The sequence below is a fragment of the Leptidea sinapis genome, chromosome 35 (genome assembly GCF_905404315.1).
Source record: "Leptidea sinapis chromosome 35, ilLepSina1.1, whole genome shotgun sequence".
In the NCBI taxonomy this organism is placed as follows: domain Eukaryota; kingdom Metazoa; phylum Arthropoda; class Insecta; order Lepidoptera; family Pieridae; genus Leptidea; species Leptidea sinapis.
The window spans coordinates 9,322,918-9,347,227 of record NC_066299.1 but is presented as its reverse complement, the minus strand read 5'-3'; the positions used below and the strand labels follow the sequence as shown (position 1 = coordinate 9,347,227).

The 24,310-nt window shown below is 33.8% G+C and overlaps 1 protein-coding gene across 1 annotated transcript in view; it reads left to right on the top strand.

The window, feature by feature from the left end:
- Window positions 1–21,378, top strand: part of LOC126975240 (uncharacterized) — a 36,291-nt gene extending 14,913 nt beyond the window's left edge. Inside the window, exons 2-5 of the mRNA XM_050823043.1 lie at window positions 10,393–10,496; window positions 16,829–16,945; window positions 17,739–17,968; window positions 18,823–21,378. Of these exons, the coding sequence (XP_050679000.1) occupies window positions 10,395–10,496; window positions 16,829–16,945; window positions 17,739–17,968; window positions 18,823–19,216 (843 nt within the window). The 5' untranslated portion in view covers window positions 10,393–10,394 and the 3' untranslated portion in view covers window positions 19,217–21,378. The remainder of the gene's footprint in view (window positions 1–10,392; window positions 10,497–16,828; window positions 16,946–17,738; window positions 17,969–18,822) is intronic.
- The last annotated feature ends 2,932 nt before the right edge of the window (window positions 21,379–24,310 follow it).

Sequence of the window (24,310 nt, the reverse complement as noted above, 5' to 3'; positions counted from 1 at the left end):
GACAGGCAAAGTAGCAGCCGAAGCACTGGCCTGTATAAATACCGCTGGACAGGCTGTTCCATATTATGTTTGACAGCATGCTCATACCTAATTTCGACTTTCCATACGATGGTATTATCGGAAATGATTTCCTTTCTACACATAAAGGTAAAATAGATTATACTTTGAAAGAACTTAGTATTGAAGATGTAAAATTCAGTTAAAATATATAAAATTTAATAACCCCATTTATACAATTGTGCCTAGAACCGAAGCGGTAATATAATGCTTAGTACATAATCCCGAAATCAAAATTTCTATGGAATAATGAACAAGAATTATCTTTTAAAAAAATTGAAAATTCTCTTAGTTCCGCACCTGTTCTAGCTTATCCTGATTTCACTAAATCCTTTTTACTTACATGTTCAAATTTCGCGATATCTGCTATACTTTCTCAAGGATCCATTGGTAAAGATCGCCCCATTGCATTTTCTTCAAGAACATTAAATAAGACTGAATGTAATTACAGCGTCACTGAAAAAGAATGTCTAGTGATCATTTATGGTACTTTAGTCTTCCGGCCTTACCTTTAAATTAGACGATTCAAAATTATAACAGTTCACCGTCCACCCAAGTGGCTCTTTAATTGCAAAGACCCGGGCTCCATGCTCGTTAGATGGAGGCTCAAACTTGAGGAATTCGACTATGAGATTGAATATAAAAAGAGTAAAATAAACACTAACGCATATGCATTTTCACGATACCCAATAAATTCATTAATTTCTAAAGATCCACCTGATAATGCTGAAGATGAAGTCAGAGATCAGAAACCGAATTCACCCCATCTATCTATTACTTGTTTGCCAGATCAAAACCTTGAAAATCTATTGTCAACAGATTTCGACCCAGCTAATTTGAGTCCTTTAAATTTATCGCCCTTTACATCAGACAATTCACCTCATGAAACTTATTCTGATCCATAACCTTCTACTAGTTACCAAAATCCTGAAAACTTACCTTCACATATTCCTGATGACACCGATCTCTTTCAATCTTTACCTGTATCCGCTAGTTCATCAACTAGGACAACGAAAGCCTTCTTAAGAGTTCTGCAAATGTAATTCTTCTTCCAGTATCAATAGATTTTGAAACCTTTCTGGTTTAATCTCTGCCTCAGAGAATGTCAATGTTGTAGAAGGAGAAAACGTGAACTGCATTCGCTTAAAATATCTGAAATAAATGGTAAGATTTACTATTTCCTATTTACTAAACTTTATTTCTTTGATACTTGTACCAACTTTGATATATTTTAAGCATTAAAATCTGCTAGAGACAGTATTCTACTTACAGGCACAATTAATGAGATAGCTATTTCCGACTTTAGGAATTCATTTGAACAACATTCATTTGTTAAACTATACAGTATGCTAATGTATCTTTTTGATGGTACAAAATATATAACAGTCAATATACATCACAATAGCATAATATATCCCGTGCCTACAGAAATTGCAAAAATCTTGAAGGAGAACCACGATATTTTAATATCGGTCCATTTAGGGTCAGACAGAATGCTTAAAGAACGTTATTTTTGGAAAAATATGAGATCAGACATAGAAAACTATGTAAAAAATTGCAAGTTTTGCTAAACCAATAAAGCCATAAGGAAATTTAATAAATAATCTATACAAATCACAGCAACATCTTCTAGACCTTTCGATAGAATAAGTCACGATATAGTGGGACCTTTGCCTGAAGCAGGAATTTATAAATTAAAATATATACCTACTATACAAGATGACTTGATGAAATTTTCTATAGCTTACCCAATATCTAATGCTACGGCTGAAGAATCATGTGAATGTCTCGTTCATTTCATATCTTTATTTGGAATACCTAAGTCAATTTTAACAGATCAAGGAACAAACTTTACCGCCGAACTTTTTAAGAAAAGTTGTGAATTTTTAAAAATCAAGCAGATTTGGTCATTTCCCTATCACCCTCAGACGCAAGGTGCTTTGGAGAAAAGTCATTCCGCTTTAAAAGAATATTTAAAATCTTATATTAACGAAAACCAAATTAATTGGCATAAATATGTATTTACTGCCATGCTCACATATAATAGTACCGTCCATACAACTACCCAATTTACCCCTTTTGAACTTATTTTCGGGCACAAACCCTACATTCCCGATTTGGTATTTGATTTACGATCTGACGTCACATACCCAGAATATATTAAGATGCTTCACCATCGGCTTAAACTGTCTAGAGAAAAGGCCATACAAAATATAAATTGTTCAAAAGAAAGGTCAAAATATTATTATGATAAAGTTGGTGAATATGTCTATATTAAAAATCATGTAAGACTTCGGAAGGCGCTATCACCTATACGGAAAGGTCCATAATTATAAGATCATCAAAATCCTTGGCAATAACACTTTATCTCTTCTTATAAAGCGAAGATATGTTAAACATCATTATGATGAAGTAAAACCGGCATACAACGCGGATACGTAATAACTAATTCTTCTTTTATTAATTATTAAGTTAAGTTTATTAATACTTATTTCATTTTATACAGCTATATTTTTAACTGACTTCAAAAAGGAGGTGGTTCTCAATTCGACGGAATGTTCTTTTTTTATGTTAGTTATCTCAAAACTTTCGACTGGGTGAACCGATTTTGATAATTCTTTTTTTATTTGAGCTGGTGCTTCCCGTGTGGTCCCATGGTACTAGATCTGGTCCAGATCTAACATTGGCATCCATGAGAAAACCATAAAACCACTTTGATGATAAATTTACGAATAACTCAATTTCGATGATTCTTTTTTTAATGGAAAGGATATCCTTCAAAGATATTTTAGTGAGAGTTTGGTTAGGTTATGATTACGGAATCCATGACAAAGTAATGGAACTCTTCAATTCTTAGGAGCAAATTAACGATACTCGGCCGAATCTTTTTATGCTATCTGGATATTTAAGTCATTTACCAACACATAGTTATAGTCTAGTAATTGGCCGAGTCCCTAAAGACTTACAGTAAGGGTGCGATGTGTGACAGAATTTCTGTCTGTCATCAAATTGTAAAGCACTTACGTTCATTGCTGCATTGAAAAATTTAGTATATCTACACATATTTAGACAAATTGTTAGTTAGTGTACTTCAAATTCACAAAAAATCATAAAATAAAAAAAAAACAACCGACCTCAAAAACACTATTCCAAAACAATAGATAATTATAATGTGCACTAAAAAGTACAAAAATAATTGCGTATTTATATACAATCTAATTAAATCATCTAATTCTAGTTACGATTATTGTATTTTTTGGAGTCGGTGTCATCCAAGATAGGTTTGTTACTACATACATAGTTATAGGTGACATATTGTGCTTGAGTCGTGAGGAGGCGAGAGCGGGTCGCGGCACAAGTACACCGAATCCAAAAATAACAATAATCGTAACTAGAATTAGATTAATTAATTAGATTGTATAAAAATACGTAATTATTTGTATACTTTTTAGTGCACATTATATCTATTGTTTTGGAATAGTATTTCTGAGGTCGGTTGTATTTGTGTTAGAATTTTTTTTACTATATTATATTTTTATCATATACAAAGTTATAGGTTTATTCACATAAGCATGATAGTTTAGTTTTGTTATTACAGAATGGGTAATATATACTGCGCCATAGCTGCTACGGAGAATGAGTATATTAAACACATCAAGGAAGGTCCTGGCTTGCTCTTCGACCCAGTGAAGCTCATAGACGATTATCTTCATATAGTTATTCCGATAGATGATACTTTCTTTTGATCAAAATATTAAGTACACCCAGGATGTTTTAAACATGGTTAAATTACAGTGTCAGGAAAGTAAAGAGATAGATGTTTCCGTCTGTCAAAATATAATGCAACCCTTATACACAACTCTATAATGATATAATTCGTGAGTATTCCATATCTCATATCATCTCTAGCGAGAGACCCAAAAGATCTGCATGGTTCTCTGGCGTCGGTGTAGTCTTTAAGCATATATTCGGCACTCTTGATGAAGACGATGCGAAAAATTACAATAGAGCAATAGAAACATTGTTTGATAATGATAAACGGTTAGAGGATGCGATTAAGAAAACTATTCTAGTTTCAAAATCTGCTGTTTCTAATATTAACCAATCTATCAATGAAATATTGGAGAATCAATTTAAACTCAATGATGCCATTAATAATTTATCTACAAATGTGAGAAACATATCGAATTTAGTTACTATAGATAGTTTTAAAGTAAAACTAATAAACATTTTAAATTGTCTTCAATCACATTGGTTTACTCTTGCGTTTAAAATTGAAGACTTATTGAATTTTATTTTATTCATAAAAAGCAATACTTTACATCCATCTGTATTATAACCCAAGCAATTACATAACGATTTATTAAATGGCTATAAAAATATACCTAAATATATATAAGGGACTTACCTATTAATTTAAATTTAAGTAATATTCATGTTTTGATTAATGTAACAGATTTATTTTCATATTATTGTAACGGTAAATTGATTTTTATTGTTAAGATTCCATTAGTTAATGCCCTAGATTATAATGTTTATGATACTGTTCCTTTACTCCGCATGAAGTTAATTCATCTTTTTCATATGTTTGCATTATACCTACAGAATGAAATCTGGCAATAAATACTGATAAGTCTACATTTACATATTTAAAGAATTTTAATGAGTGTAAATTTATTTCTCCCAAAGTACACATATGTCAAATAACTAACACATTCTCTGTTCTTGGTAATCCGTCTTGTGAAATAGAAATTATGACAAAAGCTGTATCCAGTATTCCAAATACGTAGTAATAGTCATATAGATATTTCGCTTAAACTAAATAATGCTGGTTAGATATTTGTAGAATCGAATTTAAATAAAATAACAAAAGAATTAAATCAGGATGTATTATTTGAAACAACCATTTCAGGAACAGGAAAACTTACCATTCAATATAATTGTACAGCCAATTTTAAAAATATTAAACGTAATACGATATCTAATCCAGAAATTAATATTCCACTCATAAAACCTAGATATAATATAATATCTGATAAATGTTGTAATCTTAGCCGCTTCAATATTTCCAAAATTAACTTTACTAAATTAGTAATATTAATCTACATCAATTAAAAGATCTTAAATTTAACATAAAAGATATCAGTGATGATCTATATATTTCAAATCCTGTTGATACTGATAATTCAAATAACTCTGTTATAAGTATAATTTCACTTATTTTAGTTGTATGTTTTATTGTAGTTTTTATATGTAAGAAATTATGTATCCTAACTGCAAAATATTTTGTAAATCATTTTACATTCAATCATCACCACCTCCACCGCAACTTAGAGTTGGTTAAAATATTCTGAAGACTTATCTTTATTATTTCCGATAAGCTTCCTCTTAAAGTGGGGGTTGTTATATATATATACATATGTATGCTTTAATGCAGACATAACATTAGCGTGAGCAGTTTAAAATTTAGCAGAACCAGCAAGTCAATTATAGTGTGTGGAGATAATTTAAAGGTTAGTTAGGTTAATATAAACTTGCTTGAATCTTCTGTCAATTGTACTAACCTTAAAAAAATATTTCAGTTTTAATTTGTTCAATGTATTTTAGGAACCACTAAAATCACTTCTTCAACAGCAACCTGATTAGATAGTATTTTTACCAATGTTACTATTACTTATAATAAATAATCTTAGATAGTTACAGTAACAGTAAACAACAAACATTGTTTTAATGATTGGGCAACAATGGGTATCCACAAAGGTCGTTAACGCTTATATGACCTTTATTATGAGAAACATTATAATAATAGTGAAGAATTTAAAATATATGTAAAAAAATACTCCAAGCTCTTTAATGTAGTTTGTCGTGAAGCGAAAACACGTTTCATTGCAGATAAAATTAAGAACAGTTATAATAAAGTAAAAGCGACTTGGGGTGTAATTAACAATGAAACTGGTAGATCGAATTGCCGTAACACAGAGTTGTTTATTAATATTTAAACAGATAGAGATTATTAATATTTAAACAGATAGAGATCTGTTTAAATATTAATAATCGCGTTATAAATTCAGAAATAGAAATCGCAAATGAATTTGATAAATACTTCTCCGAAATCCCGATTATCACGACCAAAGACCTTAACTCTTCACCAAAAGCAGCACATGATATCGATATATAGTATCTTCGATTGATTTGAAATTTAAGTATGTTAAAGGAAGCCATATACTAAAACTTTTCAAATGAATTAACCTAAAAAATATAGAGCATCTATGCGCCATTTGACTAATATTGTAAAATACATACTTGACATTATAGCATGCATAGCTTGAATTAGCAATAATATTTAACGAAAGCATAGATTTATGGTGTGTTCCCTGAAATACAGCATGAAATACAACAAAGCTATACCTTTGTTTAAATCTGGCAGTTCTTTTGACCCTGCTTATTTCAGGCCTATTTCAGTGCTGCCTGTTTTTAGCAAATTTTTTGAAAAACCTTTGCTTCAACAGCTACAAATGCATTTTTGTAAATTAATGAACAAAAATCAATTTGGTTTCACAAGGGGCTTATCAACAATTAGTGCGGGTACTAGACTCATTGAGCACATCTTTGACGCCTGGGATGAGTCACAGGATGCATTGGGCATTTTTTGTGATTTGTCCAAAGCATTTGACTGCGCCATGAAACTTTACTCCTAAAACTAAAGCATTATGGAGTAAAAAATAGAGCTCTAAATCTGTTAAAATAATATTTAAGCTAAAGAGTTCAGATAGTAGATGTAAATGGCAAACGGTCTTCGGGTAAACCTGTGGATAGGTGTTCCGCAGGGTAATATTCTCGGTCCTTTCTTGTTTCTTATATTTTAACGATCTACCGCTTGTGGTAGATGATAGCCATGTGCCAAGTGAAGCGACCTGCAGATATTGATGACGAGGTAAGCAATGCATTCTCAAAGATAGTGCGTTGTTTTGAGACAGATAATCTGCACTTAAACAGTGAACAAACTAACCCCCTTATTCATAATAGTCTGCTAACTTAAAGCATTGCTAATTCTTAATCTGTCTTCTTCTATTGACCTAAGTCAGAATGAGAAAAAACACTCCTTAGCGGATGTTTTAAGTTAGCGGACCATTACGGGGGTAAGTGTTTACGGTTCATTACACCAAACACAGCGGAGGTACAAACGTACGGTATTTTCCTGTGGAGTCATGCTGCTGACATTTATGTAGTCTTTGCTCTGCATAAGAAAGCTGTTCGTCCTATATATCAGATTGGTTATAGACAGTCTCTCAATGAAAAATTTAAAGAAATTAATATTATGACTTATTTAATATACGTTCACAAAAATCGTCACCTTTTTGCTCTTAATAGTGATTTTCATTATTATAACACTAAAAATAAGGGATTGCATGTAACTAATTCTAATAGGCTTCGTAAGATACACAGTAGCTTTAACGGTAAATGCATACACTTTTTTAATAATGTCCCAGCCACTGTTCAGGCATTATCTATAAATAAATTTAAATGTTTTATTAAAAATGGCTTTGTCGTAAATCCTACTACTCCACAACTGAATATCTAAGTGATTAGACAGCCTGGGACTAAATTATGATTGTATTGTATTGTTGTATATTTTATTGAAAAGAGCGCAAAAAAAAGAATGCTGGGGGAGTTTCTTACGCCGCTTCTTCTCTTTCAGAGCGCGATTTGTTTCGGAAGCCGTAGTAGTATCTAGTATATTAGAAATGACATCAAAAAGAATTCTAAAAAAATCAATACTGAGAAAATAAATGCCTTTTTAGGCCTTTTAACACTTGAAGAAGATCGTGTTATGTGTAATGATTGTGTGTCTGTTTTCAGTCACCCGCTCTGGTACCTCTACAATCTATCATTAAAACAATCTAAATATCCAGATTGCTGGAAGATCTAGAGTGACGCCGGTTCCAAAGAGTAAACGAACAGAAGATGTAGTGTCATATAAGACTGATAGCATGGGTTTCGGAAAACACGTTTAACTAGTACCAATCGTACCATACTAGTAGTACTATGTTTATGCGGAAATGGATGCGGTCGACAAGTACATGCTGCCTATTTTGATTTTCGAAAAGCCTTCGATCTTGTTGACAATGACACCTTACTACGTAAACTAGCTGTAATGGGGTTTACTGAAAACCTATTCAAATTATTTGCATCATATTATCTATGTAAAGGTGAATTGATACGAATCTGAATATTTTCACACGAGGTCTGGCATTAGTTAGGGAACGGCCCAACATTATTTTTAATAATGATAAATATACATCCGGAAACGGTTCAAACCTCCAGGTGCTTATTGTTTGCTGAAGACTTCAAACTATTCCAAGTATGGCAGATAGCAGCGATACCCCCAAGCTCTACAAGTGGATATCGATGCCGTATCTCTGTGAAGCCAGGCTAATCGCCACCCGTTCAACTCTGAAAGTGTAAGGTTTTAACTTTTTCAAGGAAACGACTGCCGGTAACCGTAGTTTATATTTTAATAGACGCCCCTATGGAAAAAGTATATGACATTTGCGATCTAGGACTGACATAAATAATAGTAAATTAAATTTTCATATATATATTATAATAACCTGAAAAACATTGAATAGAGTATGAGGATGCATTATGAGGAATGCTTCTCAATTTAGCGATATTAAGGTAGTGAAGGTATTATTTAATGCTTACGTGCAGAGCAAACTTGTATTGCTCTACCATCTGGGGTAATTATGAGGATAAATACACCCTCATGATTGAGAAAACGCAGCGTAAGTTTGCCCGCTGACTCTATAAGAGGACCTTCGGATATAACCCATCCCTGTTTGTGTATGGGATGGTGAATTGAGAGACTTCCGTTCAGGAAAACATGCTATTAGTGGTGCATTATCTCTCTATAGTACGAAATAAATTAGAGTGTCCGCAAATGCTAGCTCAAGTTGGTCCGCTCCGCCGCGTCTACTGGAGCGGCTCGTCACGCGCACGGTCGCACCCGACATGTGGAGAATGCTCCTACTATTCGAGCACTACGTCTGATCGGCGACTTGCTTTAAATTTCAAACGATTGCTAATGACAGGCATATTATGTTGCATATGCACTACCAGCGCTTTGGAAACAAATTGGCGTTTTGAGAGAGAAGACGCAAAAACTCCGAACACAGAATGTGAAAATCATTACACAGAAAATTATAATTTGGCCCACTCTGTCTGATGGATTAGATAATCTACTGTTAAAATGTCTGGCTTATAGCAGAACCTTTATTAAGACATTAAAACTCATCACAACCCAAAATATGCATTCAGATTTTTTTGGCTATAATGGAAAGGGGAAATTCGTTCTTCTAATATTAAAATGTGTGAAATATATTTGATTATCATACCTTTGAAACCCTTGTGTGATCTTTACATTGATAAGAAACTTGAAGTCGAACAGCATTTTATATTACAGTTTACGAAAAGAAGAAACCATTAATAAAGAAATAATAAAGAAATGGTTATTGTACTGATATAGTGCAACAATTTTTTTAGTTTTCTACGTATGATTTTTTTTTATATCAATGTCGTCACGGTTTTCGGTTACCTTCCATGTTGTTTTTTTCATCAAAGGTCAGTATAGTGACGTAAACAATAATAATATATTAGTTTCAAAGTGATCAAATACGAATACTTATTTGTATGGCATGTCTATAATAATAAAGTAGTTTTAATTTAATACGGATTTTTTTTTCTCAAGCCTTATCAACTCAATTTCTGTGAAGTTGTAAATAGTAGAAAAATAATATGTCATAAACATAGATTAAGAATTAGTCTCTGCTCCGCTCCAACTAGATATCGCACTACCTATGAACAATAGTTTTCTTATTACAGCAACTATTAGATGTTTGTGTGCGTGGCATCTTGACACTCAATGGCATCTTTCAAATTTTGTAACATACGCATCGCGTTATTTTACATTGAATACTTACTGATGATATGTGATCCCAGTGTCTTTCTTAGTTCTTGTAGTATTATTTTTACAAAGTTTTACTACACAAACCGGCATTTTAGTTACAATTATTAGAAAAGTTTAACAGAACAGAAGTCACACATTGTTCGAGACTGGCTCGAGTACGTAGTATTAGTTGCCGCACTTTGCGACTACGCCTGCGGTATCTCGTTGGAGCGAAGCGAAGACCAATCCTTAATCTAACGTAATAAAGAAGTTTCACTTCTTACATGTGTACCATAGTATCTAGAAGTGTGTATGTGTGTGTACACAATATGTACACACATATATTTTATGAATGTTTCTTAAATTATAAAAATGAATGTTTGTTTCAGAGATGGAAATCGTGCCTGAAGGGAAAAACTTCCGATTGGTAAAAGACGACGAGTTATCATCTGTAGCTGATTATTTAGTGCAGTACATGCCGGAATCTCTGAAGGTAAAAGTAGCTTTCATGCCTTCGAAAAACAACCCTTGGATCCTGTCCAACAACAGGTAATAGAAGAATAGAATCAGGACAGTTCCACGGCTTTCGTGAGAGGGAACTCAATGTAAGAGAGTCACGCTACGACAACGGCTCCAATGAGTAAATTCAAGCCACGGCCACGCTCACAGAAGTTAGGGCTGAATTCAGATGGCAGTTTGTACTTGCTAGTGCTGTCGCCTGCAACTCTGGGGTTCGATAGACCAACACATTTTGTGTATTTAATTTAGTATTGATTTAGTTTGCAGTTTGCACGCAGTACGTGTATGAATATAGATAGTAATAGGGTGTGGCTGGAAGAGAATGATACGCTTATCATTCTAGATTATTTCCTATATTGACTGGGATTATAATAGAAGTAATATCCCAGGATCCTCCTCTCTTGGCACTCTCCAACTGTTAGAGTTAAAGAATTCGCCCTAAGTGTAATGTTTTCGCTGCTGATACCCATTTATTTTTTCTCCAGTTTTTCCACGGGTGTTATGAAACGCAACTTAAACACAAATTCTTTTCTTCATCTTTGCAACATCGAAGGACCCTACACAAACTTATGCACCAACCAATTTTAATTCTTCATCATCATTAAAATTAAGGATCATTTTATAACCGAATCGGGGCAGCTTTGTTTGTAGGAAGGAAATATTGTATCATCGCCATCTGGAGTAGCTTTTGAAGAAGAACATCCAGGAGGAGATTTTGCGAGAGAGATCCAACGCAGGTGATTTTCAAAATCGTTACGTTCAAACTTGAAGTTGAACAAAAAATGACAATTGGAGATTATTATCTAGGCACTCGTAACTATTTCCTGCTTTTTGCGTTTTAATAACCGATTTGTTGAACGCTTTGGTGAGTTCCATTTTCAAACCATCTATGAGATAGATATCAATGTGACAGATAAGCGTTTTCTTATACAATGTGAATTTGAAAATTGGGATTGACATACTGAGATGCAGATTCAGGATCGATTGACGGATGACATTAAAACCGGATGTGTTCAACTACTGACTTGGGTCAAATACACCGCAATCTTTTCAAAATTCTGCAACAGCGTATGCTATATTTTAATCATCAGTCACTCAGGCAGCAGCCCTCAGAAGTACCTAAGCATGCCGTCCCTGACAAAAACGGCGCGACTACTATACTTTAGTTATTTTCATAGTATTATATCCAATGATATATTGTTATGGGGCAGTGCGGCCGATATTAATACCATCTTTGTGCTGCAGAAGAGGACTATTCGCGCTATTTATAACCCAGGTCCTAAACAATCATTAAGAGAAAAATTTAAAGAAATAAAAATTTTGCCTGTTGCTTCTCAATATATTTTTGATAATGTTCTGTATGCTCATAAGCACATTGAGGAATTTTCTTGAAACTGCGACATTTATAATGTTAACACGAGGAACAAACATAAACTTGTTATGCCTACTACTCGGTTGGGTCGAGTTATTAAGTCTTTTGTTAGGCGATGTATATGCTTCTACAATATAATCCCAGAAAATGTACAAAACAAATGTGTTACTAAATTTAAAAGAATTGTTAAAAAACGTTTGTGTGGGAAAGGTTACTATAACATAAACGATTTTCTTATTGACACCACAGACTGGGAACGAAACGAACACCCTCAGGCTCTTTAATGATAAATGTTTATTATACGATATCCATATTTTATATAAAAAAAGCCCGCTGAGTTTCTTGCGCAGTCTTTTTGGAATGGGTGGTAGTTTTTGGCGTTCAATAAGTGATTTTGAATCCCATCATTAGAAAGAATTACATCTAGATATCGGTTGTTAAAAAGTATAAATATAAAAATCCAAGTCCAAAGCATGTGCAGCATTCAAAGAAAGTTTTTCAAAAAATATTCATATATCATAGTGGAACTTCTTTCGGCGGTATGTTCAAGCCGCTTGGGTAACTTCAAAATCTAAAACAAGTCATCACTTACCAAAACGAGACCTTCGCAGCAGACTACTTACTGTTTTGTAACAAAAAACCGTATCAAAATCACTATTTAGAGCAAAAAGGTGACGATTTTTGTGAACGTATATAAAATTTTCATAAATGTACTAACAATGAACAGTCATAATATTTATTTCTTTAAAATTTTCTTTGAGAGACTGTCTATAACCAAGCTGATATATAGCACGAATAGCTCTCTTTTGCAGAGCAAACACTATATCAATGTCAGCAGCATGACCCCATAGTAATATACCGTACGTCATGATGCTGTGAAAATAACTAAAGTACACTAATCTAGCGGTCGCAACATTCGTGTACTCTCTAATCTTAGATTGAGTCTATCTGCTAGATGGGTAATATGTGGACCCCACTGAAGCTTTTTATCTAACGTGATACCCAAGAAGACCGTAGTGTCCACAAGTTCCAATCTCTGGTCATTTATAAGTACATTGGTTTGTACCTCTGCTGTGTTTGGTGTAATGAACCGTAAACACTTTGTTTTTTTACTGTTTAAGTGCAGATTATTCGTCTCAAACCAACGCACTATCTTTGAGAGTGCATTGCTTACCTATAAGTTGAGTAAGTCGTTTGAGCTTTTACAAATATCCAAGATATTAATATTAAAGTCTCCACAAACCATTAAATGTTTGTTATTTTTTGAGAGTCTAGTTAGTATCGTATTATATCTTCCATTACCAATAAAAATTTACAAAGATTATTTCGATATGGTGGCCTGTACACACAGACTATTAAGTAATTTTCTAGCTCCACGCATGGGATCTCTATGGTTTGTTCAATCGACAATGCCACAATATCTTTTCTCTCTTTTACTTTTATATTATTACGGACTAATATAAGGGATCCACCACAATTAGTTAATCTTCTATTGAATGAACTAACGATCGTATATTTTTTATAATTAAAAAACAATTGATGTTCCTGTAATCAATGTTCAACTAAACACAAAATATCATAATTATATCTTTCTAAATATAATTCTATTAGTAATTCTTTACTTGAAAATCCTTGAATATATTGATAATATAACTTAAGTGTTTTAGGAGGTATCTTATTATTAGTTTCACAGCCAGAGTAGTTCTCCTTTGTCACGTGATTTAATTTAAATGTTCATTAGTCAGACAAGTTTTTGCCTTGAGATAATTATTCTGTTTATCGCTTACATTTTGATTGGATATTTTAATGTCAATTGTATTACAAATAAAGTAGTAGAGGGATTGTATTAAACGTAGCTTACAAGCTCGAGGTAAATTGTATAAATTTTTATTTATATAAAAATTACGAATATAGTGATTAGTATCTATGCAATGAAATTTTGCACTGTTTCTACAAGTCAGAGTATATAATATCATATTTAGGATAACGAATTTCATTTTCTCTGGTGTCTAGAGTTTGACTATAAGAAAATGCAAACAGAATGATTTTGTTAATGTTATTTAAAGAATTTAACTTTGTGAGATACTCTATTAACTTATTTCTGTTTGTTTTCCCCCTCCTGCCTATTAATATAATTAATGTTGTTTCTGGGGAAAAACTTTGTTCCAATATTTTATCTAATATGTCTGTGTAGCTAGCCCCTGGCATACAGATGTTTAAAGTTGAGGTACTATCCCCTCCATGAAGTTGTGAGCTTATATTTTTCCCAATTTCATCACAATATTATGCTTTTTAAGTTGGTCCTTACATCTAATAGGTTTACATAGAGGTGATTCGTCGTTAGTAATGGGCGACGCATTCACCGACTGTCTGAATACCGACGAGCTGTCAACAGGCTGCGTAGGCTATGTGGTAGAGGAATTCCTACAGTTACATATGTAGTTATTTTTCAAGGATTTGAACCTATCGTAATTATATTGACTGAGATCGCACAGTTCAGACATTTTAAGAATATGTTCTTCGGTCTCCGCTTGAGCTTGCTCATATCTACTTTTTAGGATCTCATAATGTTCCGACATAGTATTTAGTTTTTCTTCAAGTTATAGTATATTGCGTTGGCTATTCTCTTTGTGCAGTTGTAATTGCATTTCTTATTTTTCAATTAAATGTAATAATTGCAAGCGCTCTTTGCGTAATAATGTGTTATTACAGAAAATTTTATTTTTCCTTATTAATTTATTTGTTTTTTTAATAAATCTATTTATTCTAGAGTATTTTTTGAGTTTATTATTGCTAAGTAATAAATAGCTCTATAAGCGGTTGCCTTTGTTGGATGTTTGCACCAAAGGTTTGTCCCAACTAATCTTATTTGAAGTATTTGCGGTATCAACTAACTCATCAAATAACGATTGTCTTCGTGAGGATTGGTACTCCTCGTTTTGAGCCTCAAGGGCTAATATGTTCCTACGGGCATTGCCCAGCTCTGACTCTAGAATGCTACAGCGTTGTTAGTGCTGTCAAATAAATTGCTGTCCTGGTCAAATATTTAAAGTCAAATATTTAAAGTTCAAATATTTATTTCAACCTAGTTTAGACGAAGGTGCAAAACATGTTTTTGATGCATTTGTTTTCTTCTTTACTTTCAATTGTTCGTTGCACTAGTTCATGTTTACTAATTTTCACTTTATTTTCCTTCCTGTTAACTAAAAGTTCTTTTCCCACTTTCTCAACCGTTTTATAAGTTGTTATTCATCACTTTTAAGACCTTTATGCAATTTAATCAATTTAATTTACTAAAAAAATACGGAGCACTTTCAAAGTTGTACAATGTGTTTAACGTTGACAAGGAAATAGTTTGTTGGATGAAGTTTGTTCTAAGGTATAACTGTATACAAAGTATTAACTTAACACCGTATGTATTTTTCTCATGACATAACATAGTAAAATTTTACAATTCCTAATTCACAAATTATAATAACAACGAAGGGACCATTTGAAATAAGTATTACTAATGCATGTTCCTTGTTCTAAATCATTTCAGTTTTATATAAAATGTACTGTAAAGTGCTTACATCTCTACTTTGGCATCGAGCCAGCATTCAGTATGTATTCAGACCTTATGACATCTACTTTCTTCTTTTTAAATTGACTCTTAAATTACTTTCGAATTGTAAGCAATATTTCAAGAGATGCTTCTAACAAGGTTCTTTTGAAGCTGTACCGGACATAAAACGCTAGACTGAACGTCAAAGGTTAATGATTACAGTGACATCTTAAACGTGAATGTAATAATGGGTTTGGCTAACTTTTTAAACTTTTAAACAAAGTGGTTTCATTTTAATGGAATATTTGTTGGATATATCCGCAGAACAAAATATATATGTTTTTTTTATGGAATAGGAGGACAAACGGGCGTACGGGTCTCCTGGTGTTAACTGATCACCGCCACCCACAATCTCTTGCAACACCAGAGGAATCACAGGAGCTTTGCCGGCCTTTAAGGAAGGTGTACGCGCTTTTTTTGAAGGTACCCAAGTCGTATCGTCCCGGAAACACCACACAAGGAAGCTCATTCCACAGCTTTGTAGTACGTGGAAGAAAACTCCTTGAAAACCAAACTGTGGAGAACCGCCACACATCCAGATGGTGGGGATGATACCCTAACTTGTGGCGTGTCGTGCGAAGGTGGAATTCGGCAACGTCAAAATGTCAAGAAACCATAACAATTTTATAAAATAGGAAAACAAAAGAACGTACGGGTGGTTATTTGTTGGTACTTGCCAACACTGATCACCGCCTCCTATACTCTCAAGAGTGCTGCCGGCTTTCTAGGTACGTACGTCTTACAGATTTTTTAAAGATTCCTATCTCTTCTCGTCTAGAATCGAGACGTTAGTACCTTCTAGAGTCTAGAACACATTGTGCAAGGAATTATATTCCACAGTTTAGTTGTACGTGGCAGAAAGTTGCTTGAAAACCGGGTGTAAGAACTCCACACGTTCAATGTGTCACCTCACCAGGGATGTTCGAATATTTAAGCCGTTCACAGCGTACTGAATCCCGACGATTCCAACAGCTCGGCGTTGCACAAGTTGTAAAATGTAAAGCCACATAAAGACATATTTGATTTAAGCGGACTAAACATTCACGTATCAAAACTATAATTTGATGTTGATAACCTATGGTAAGAGATTGGTTTGAAATAAGATAACCAGACTTAATTTGATGAAGAACCAGCTGTTTGTTGCCCACAAAGGTGTAATTGGTGTAATTTTTGCTCTATTATATGGGAAGTTAATTGGTTATTCCCGCTGAAACACACATTTCTAAAAATAATCAGTAAATATAAGGGACTTGGGACAAGGATGAACTTGTAATAAAATTAAAAAAATATAGTAAGTCGGGTTGATATGTTAATTATTTATTTCTTACAGTTTCATCAGACGATTCAAACATATCTGAACAATAAAGTTTGGGACTTCCATTTTTATGTAGCAAAAAATTGGCCAGAGGACCCCATTTGTTTGCATTTCCCTGGATGTACAAGTTCGGTAAATATCTTCATCTTCCTATCATTTATAACGCCTTTGCCAAAATTCATTCCATATAAAATCGATTACTATCTATTTCTAAAGCATCGCATTTTAACACAAATATTATGTAAACCAAAATCTAATCAATAAAGTAGGGAGTCATAATTATTTATTTTTACTGAACAGTCTTTGTGCATTGGCAGCCACGGGGTACAGAAAAGGACCTAGGTATCTTTTATCCTAAAAATTTACAGAGTTCCCTAGATAGCGCGATACGATTTTTATGTGAACGAAGTCGCGGGCAGATACTAAGAATAAATTAAGTTGAGATTACTACTTTAAGATAATTACAAGACGGTGCTGGTAATAGACGGATTAGAAGTGATCACTTACGTGTGATCACTCTCTCTAATCTTATTTAAACTTATGGCGCTTGGACGAACAGAGCCCTCAAAAATTTCCCTCATTTCTGGGATTTTATCAATAAAACACAAATTTATTTGAACCATTTCTGAAGTAATGAATATGCATACAGAGATTTATGATGATACACTCGAAGTCGGAATCATTATCTACAGACAATAAACCAACAACAAAGTAGTAATAAGGACTTTTCCAATTAAGATTTACGTATTTATAATGTAGCAATATGGGCCTGAAACGAACGCGGAGGTAAGTTTGATGTACGGCTTCGTACTCCGAGGCTGAAAATCCTTTGAACACCTACCTTGTTGAATATATAACCAAAATATTTTAATTATAATTTTTTTCAAAAACATAATAAGCTTATACTCTTATGTTTATATTACAGCCGAACAGTCATCCATATGAAAGTGTGACAATATTCTGTCCACCGGAACGCGCGGAGTTAGTGGACCTAGTGACCAGCGAGGATATACTTCTCGATTTGACGCAGCCATTGTACCTGAACTTTACTCACGAAGCAATCGTTGACCGCTTCGAGAAGTGTTATGAGGCCCACGATAAAATCGAGGGCGATGTGTATGTTTGTGATAATCCGCCAGCGGAGAGCAACGACGAGTAAGTTTTACCGACTCGTAAAGGCAAGCCCTCATTACACCAAGCCAGCACCCGACCAACAACGCCGCGCCTGATGCGGTTACTATAGTTTATATTATAATGTTGTATTGACGTATGCTCTCTACATTAACAGCTCCGTAGAGATACAGGAACGACACGCTCCCCTAATACTTTTTATCTCTGACTGCCCGCGAAACGTTCACCCGCGGACCTTGTCGAGAACGAATGGAGACCGAATGGCGAGGCGAGTTGTTGGTCGTTTGGCATGTTTGAATGAGCTATGACCTTAATTTTTTTTATAGAGCTCACTAGATGTTTGGTGATCAATCGAATTTTTATTTTAACTTCGAGTACTGGTAAGACTAACAAAGTAGGTAAAACCGAATCTTGCAATCCGTTGTTCACAACTTATGCATTGGCATTTATTAATTTAATACGTTTTAAAGACTGAAAACTCTTATACTTACTCAATTTTAACGATAGTTTACATGACTCGGTAAGATCGTGGTAAAATATCCCATATATACGAATAGTTTATATGGTTGCAAAAGTACAAGACTAAACTGGTATTATATAAATAATAAAGACACACTGATAGTTCTAGGTTTGCTCAAGCTAGAAAGCCTAGAGCAAATGACTTCGTATAGCCTCAGGCCAAACTTTCAATTGAATTAAGATTGTCCAGTTGGAAAACATTCAATGGAAGGCTGAAAGGAGTTATATAATGTAGAAGAAATACTTAAGCAAAAGCTAGGACGTTATAGCTATAACGATTTTGTTTTGATCAATGTATTAAATATATTCTTATGGATAAGAAATAATAAGTGACATAATATTTTTAATTTATTGAGCAGGTTGCCACCGGACGTGGAGTTAGTACGGCTGCAACCGGAGCATATGAAAGCCGTGCACGATCTGTATCCTGCCAGCGACATCGAATGCCGGGAAGTGTTCGAGAAACTCGTTGCCGAACTCCCCGCATACGGAATCTTCGTTGAGGGACAGCTTGCCGCTTGGATGGTGCAGTCTTACTACGGAGCTATGTTCTCAATGCAGACAAGACCAGAGTTTCGTAGAAAAGGCTACGGTATCTACTTAGCTAAGCGCCTAACGAAAGAAGTCGCCGCCAGGGGTTACAAACCATTTGTTGTGATTCGTCCAGAAAACGACGCGTCTCGTTCGCTGTATTCGAAACTAGGCTTCGAGAAACGTTTTCGAACCGTACGCGCCGTTCTGCGTCCCCGCTAGGACTCCCAGTTGACACTAGCAGATTTTATTTTTCTAAGACTTTTGAATAAATCATGTTAGCTTGCGGTCATTGATCGTTAGAAAAATTAGTTATAGCTTTAAGATTGGAGCTATTGCTGAAATTGAAACGTTTTAAAATACAATTGTGTAAAGGCTTGTTGGTATAAGTCTTTAGTTTTTGTGATAAAAAAATGCACATCTCATGACCATTAAAAGAAACGCAATAGTTGTTGAAATGCCCCCACAACGATATCAAGTAAAATTTAAATATAATTTTAATAATTCTTAAAAGTTTGCGTGCTTGATAAATAGAAGTTTTAAATTTTATTGTTTAAGAAAGGGGTTGAAAATCGAATGAGTTGAATTAGCTAAAATATTTTTAGTCCACCTAACTTGTGGCCTATAGCTTAGATTTACTTGTTTTCTTGGGATTATAGATTCTTGGCACAGTAAGGAACCAAATAATAACAGAGCAGCCGAAACTCGAGTCATATATTTTATTAAAATGTATCTAATGATAATATTTACGTACTTCAACATTTATGAATTTACAGCTAAGATATGACGTAATAAATCTAATGTATTAGCTTCAGTAAACGTTTTTTATCTAATCTTCAAATTCGGAGGGATTTACGCATTGAATTTTCATTACACATTCAGTTCAAGCTTTTAAAAAGTTTCAATATTCAATACATTCTAGATTGATAGTTTCAATATTAAAAAGACAATTGTTATTTATCGCTTAGGTTCATACAGCCACGCTCACTGCTCTGTGGAAGGTAACTAAATAATATGTCATTAGTTAATAAGAGAGAATTCCAGCGACTTTAAATTGCTCACGATCTTAATCTATCCATTATGGGAACGTTCGTATATTATCCACTTATGGGCATTTTATAAAAAAAAATACTAGACAAGAAAAATAATACTATTACGTATCACTGCACTCAAAAGCACAATGTTAAAAGTTTCTTCAATATTGTTAAAGTGCACTGCGCTCGTCCGCTCGCCCCTCATTCACATTAAAATATGACAAATTCCAGAAATTATTAAAACTAGACAAAACACCTAATGAAAAACTTAATAGGTAGAATTATAGGTAGACTATGAAATGGAATGGAGTGTTATTATTTTTTTATTTAGATTTATTTTTGACGCTATATTGCATTTATAATTATTATTGAACAATATTTAGCCTATCTTAGCATTATTTATTTTATAAATACTGACTTGGACGAAATTCAATTTTGTCAATTTTATAATTGTGTAGTAAGCGGCATTTTGTATGAAAAAAAAATACTTTGTTAATTCTCTAAATTATCAAATTTGATACGAAACGTAGGTAGGTAGATATATATTATAATACTTATATAAAAAACATCTTTTACATAAAAGACGTAGGCTTGAAGTTTTTGAACTATTGTTTCTTTAGCTAGTTTACTTAAACAAATTACTGCATTTATTTATAACTCGCTTGTGTATTTATTTAATATTTAAGTATTTTGTTAGCGTAAGACTAATATTTTATTATGCGTACAAAATTGACTTTAAGTTGTTATTCAGAAAGCACGGACTGAATAAAGAAGGAATGTAACAAATCATGATAGGTCAAAATGAATACAATTGAACTACCTAATTATCATCGATGCTATAATAATTATTATGATATCAAGAAGATTTGGAATGTGATCTTACATCAAATTGCTCAATTTAAGAGCTTCCACTGACGATGTTTAAAAATTTCATCGATACTCGTTGTTGGACGTCACTAGTCACAATAAAATCGAAAAACTTAAAATAATTTGTAATCTGTCAGCCTTCATACACACGTCACTTCGCTAAGGCTTTATTCAATTTCTCTGTACTACGTAGATTGATCAACAATTTTTGAATTATTAATAATTATTACTAATAATTATAGGTAACCGACCTTTTCTGGATAATTTTCTCTAAAACTTAAACTTTAATGGTTAATAAAAGGACATATTTTCCGTCCTTTTGTATTTGGAGTGACGTCAACAGGTTCGAAATAAATGTTAAGATAATGCTTAAATAATTTTATGACAGTATTCAATAATATTGGCGTCTATAGTCTCAAAACATCATAATATTAACCTTGCAAAGGTTTAAATTATGAAATAAAGAGAATACAAAAATAGAAATATTTTGTTTTATTTGACTCCAGACCTACAAGTAAAAATATTTTTTTTAAAGTAAAACTTTTATTACATCGTCTCAAACTTTTTCGTCTGTGTGTTGCATGTCTTCCAGGAAATTTTTTAATAGTTCGATTGCTACTTCAGCCGCACTTTTTGAAATCATTAGTCGGAGCAAACTGAATTTTGTTGTGTGATCCTGGTAATGTAAAAGCCATTTGTAACTTTTGTTGGGGATTAACTGTAAGTAAATCAGCCTGACCGAGATGGTTAAAATCACTAGATACAACAAGACAAACAACGATACCTTTTCTTGGGAATTTATTTTTGGATTGATACACCATACAAAGTTTGCAAAATTCCAATAAAACAGAAGTGGGATTTAAATATCTGGATTTCAAATTTTACAGGCACTATTTTCACCACAGAGTCAGAAGAGCACTTTCTTTTCAAAATTAAATATTTTGTAGTACCTACCTCCATTACATCATTACATATTTATTTCCGTAATAATATTGCTTGTTTGTTCTCTTTACTTTCATTACTGCAGCTGATTTAAATTGTTCAATCGCTGTTATAGCCTCTTCTATCATTTCTCGAGACCATACGGTTTTTTCTTATCTTGCCGCCGCTCTAACATTATCCCAAAAGTTTCATGCGCATTTCTAGCATGCGCGGACGCTACCAAAACAAGAACTGTCATGTTTTTTGTCATTTCACGGAACCGATTCTGGTATTTGATCAAATCAATAGATTTGTTTAGAGAATTGATAAAATCCTGTTGTTATTTTAACATCTTCCGTGATCTGATCAAATCACTTAGGGAATTGACCTAATCTCTGTTTTTATCGATACTGCGACATAAAGATTTATTTGTCCCAGTGCTCCACGCTATTTAGTTTGTTTTTGTCAGTGTTTAATGTAAATGTAGTAAAGTGAAAATGCTAAATATAAGCTTAACTATCTTTTTGACTAAGTCAACTTTTATTATTTCGCATTATCATTCCAATTTTCCAAGTATAAAATTAAGATTGATAATGTGATTTTTATACCCATTAAGGGCATAAAAATCGCTTTTTGGAATATTATTCCAAAAATTTTTAGTTAAATGTCTATAATGTGAAAAAAAGTTTCACTTTTACCGTGGTTTCCGAAAACCACACAATCCTTTTTTTTAACAATCACAGATTCATCCTGATGTCAAGTACAAAATTTGTAAACTATTCTTTAATTTAATCATTATTTTGAAGCACAACGTGTAAGCTCTATTGATGCACTGAGTAACTTCTAACTGACATTCAAATCATTGGAGAATCAAGGATCATAGCTCATTAGAGAAACTTATTATTATTAATATTAATTATAACTATATGAAGAGAAGTAATGTGTAAAGGATGCATTCACTGCAACAAATCTACCACCACCACAAACTGGACCACTCGGTGACGATCCACTGGTCGTTAGCTTGATGTCCACCCATTGAGCTGACGAAAAATAATGGATGATAAGTGGTGCTGGTCTAGCGGCTACGATGAGATAAGACCTTAATACATATACTACTCCAGGACAGTACCAGGCTATGTAGTCCTGGAGAATCCGTCCCTGGGCGTCCACAATTAGGACCTGTACGTGATAGTGGATGCCCAGGCTGCCCCGCGTATTCTGGAGGGGGCAAACGTGTGCTGACTCGGGGCAAACAGACCAGGAGGCTCAAACCACCTTCCTCCAAATTAGCTGAGGACTTTTGCAACATCAGGGGGCTTCGCTCAAATTTAAATGCCATCCACTTCCACCTGGAGACTTCCAGCGAAACCGGCCGTGGTCTTTTTAACCGAGACACAGATGTCCTCTGTGGCTGATACATCTTACCTTTCATACCCAGGGTATAATTTGGAACACTCCTTTATACCGCGGGCTGGCTTATGCGCTAACGGCGGGGAGGATGTCTGTTCTCGACGCGTGAGTTTTCTTGAAGGACAGGGACCTATCCATCATCTGGCTGCGTGTAGACTGCGACGACCATCCGCGAATCCATGCATGCCTGTATAGGTCCCATATCGGTAACGCAGAGAATGACCGGTTCCTCGAGCACATCCAAGGCATAAAAAGTTGATTCCATTAGAATTCTTTTTGATGTCATTTCTAATATACTAGATATTACTACCGCTTCGGAAACAAATGGCGCTCTGAGAGAGAAGAAGCGGCACAAGAAACTCTCCCAGCATTCTTTTTTTGCGCTCTTTTTAATGAAAATATACAATATTGTACAGTCATTTCTGTCGCTATAAAATAATCACAATCTAGTCCCAGGCTGTCCGATCATTTAGATATTCAGCTGTGGAGTAATAGGATTTACGACAGAGCCATTTTTTTTATAAATTAACATTTAAATTTATTTATAGATAATGCCTGAATAGTGGCTGGGACGTTATTATAAAAGTGGACACATTTACCCTTAAAGATTTTATGTATCTTATGAAGCCTACTAGAATTAGTTACAAACAATCCCTTATACCTAGTGTTATAATAATGAAAATCACTATTTAGAGCAAAAAGGTGACGATTTTTGTGAACGTATATTAAATTTTCATAAATGTACTAACAATGAACAGTCATAATATTTATTTCTTTAAAATTTTCTTTGAGAGACTGTCTATAACCAAGCTGATATATAGCACGAATAGCTCTCTTTTGCAGAGCAAACACTATATCAATGTCAGCAGCATGACCCTATAGTAAAATAACGTACGTCATGATGCTGTAAAAATAACTGAAGTATACTAATCTAGGGGTCGCAACATTTGTGTTCTCTCTAATCTTTCTAACGGCATATGCCGCAGAGCTGAGTCTATCTGCTAGATGGGCAGTATGTGGACCCCACTGAAGCTTTTTATCTAACGTGATACCCAAGAAGACCGTAGTGTCCACAAGTTCCAAT